This window comes from Alligator sinensis, unplaced genomic scaffold (assembly GCF_000455745.1).
Source record: "Alligator sinensis unplaced genomic scaffold, ASM45574v1 scaffold1065_1, whole genome shotgun sequence".
In the NCBI taxonomy this organism is placed as follows: Eukaryota; Metazoa; Chordata; order Crocodylia; family Alligatoridae; genus Alligator; species Alligator sinensis.
In genome coordinates, this window is record NW_005842812.1 from 469,453 (window position 1) to 470,452 (window position 1,000).

Consider the following 1,000-nt stretch of genomic DNA (forward strand, 5'->3'; position numbering starts at 1 on the left):
AGAGGGGGCTGGGGCGCTGGTCATGGCGTGGGTGGCGGGTGCCAGGGGGGCGCCGGGTGCAGGCAGGGCAGGGGCGCCGGGGGCCAGGGCCGGGGGTGGCGCAGGGGGCTGCTGGTGCAGCTGCTGGAAGTGCTGCTGGCGTGCCCGCATCTCTGCGTACTTCAGCTGCTCCATGTGGAAGGCTTGCCGGTCTGCCAGCAGCTGCTGGCGCTGGTACTCCAGCTGTGGGGGCAGGGGGGTGTTACTGGCACAGCCCCCCAACCCCTCCCGGGGCTGCTGGGCCCGAACCGGGACAGCCCTGTCCATGGCCTCGACACCCACTGCAATAGAGGCCCTATTCCACACCAGAGCCAGATGCACTGTGGCAGGGAGGGGGGTCAAGCTGCTCCAGGAGCCCCTGCCATGCTCCACCCCAGAGCCAGCTGCATTTCAGCAGTAGGTGAAAGCCTGCTCTATAAACTGCTGCTATGTTCCATCCCAGAGGCAGCTGCATCTCAGAGATGGGTAACAACCTGCTCTACCAGCCCCTGCTACGGCCCAAACTGTGGTCCACCCCAGAGCTGGCTGCATCCTAATAAGCAGCATCCCCGTTCCACCCCAGAGCTGGCTGCATTTCAGGGGTGGGTGAGAGCCTGCCCTATAAACTGCTCTTATGTTCCACTCTACGCTCCACCCCAGAGCCTGCTGCATCTGAGCGGTGAGAAAACTTGCTCTATGAGCCCCTGCCATGCTCCACCCCAGAGCCAGCTGCATCTCAATGCCCGGCCCCAGCCCTGAGCAGGCCACCCCAGACTCACCGCCTCACGCTCCCGGTCCATGATGGTCTCAAGCTCCTCAAAGTGCCGCAGCTTGATCTCCAGCTTCTTCATCTGTGTCTCCACCAGCAGTGCCACCAGAGACTTGATCTTACGCTCCTCCACTGCTGCCAGGTGCTGCGCCAGGGAACGGCATCAGGAATTGGCCCTGCCTGACGGTGTGCCCCAACCCTGGGGCCAAGGGG

General features: G+C 64.1%; 1 protein-coding gene across 1 annotated transcript in view; it reads right to left on the minus strand.

Moving 5' to 3' along the window:
• Positions 1-6: 6 nt before the first annotated feature.
• The window catches only part of SMARCC2 (SWI/SNF related, matrix associated, actin dependent regulator of chromatin subfamily c member 2), a gene marked incomplete at its 3' end in the record, with an annotated part of 10,727 nt that continues 9,733 nt past the window's right edge, over positions 7-1,000 (minus strand). Inside the window, exons 22-23 of the mRNA XM_025191372.1 lie at positions 798-932; positions 7-222 (exon numbers count right to left, since the gene is read on the minus strand). Of these exons, the coding sequence (XP_025047157.1) occupies positions 7-222; positions 798-932 (351 nt within the window). The remainder of the gene's footprint in view (positions 223-797; positions 933-1,000) is intronic.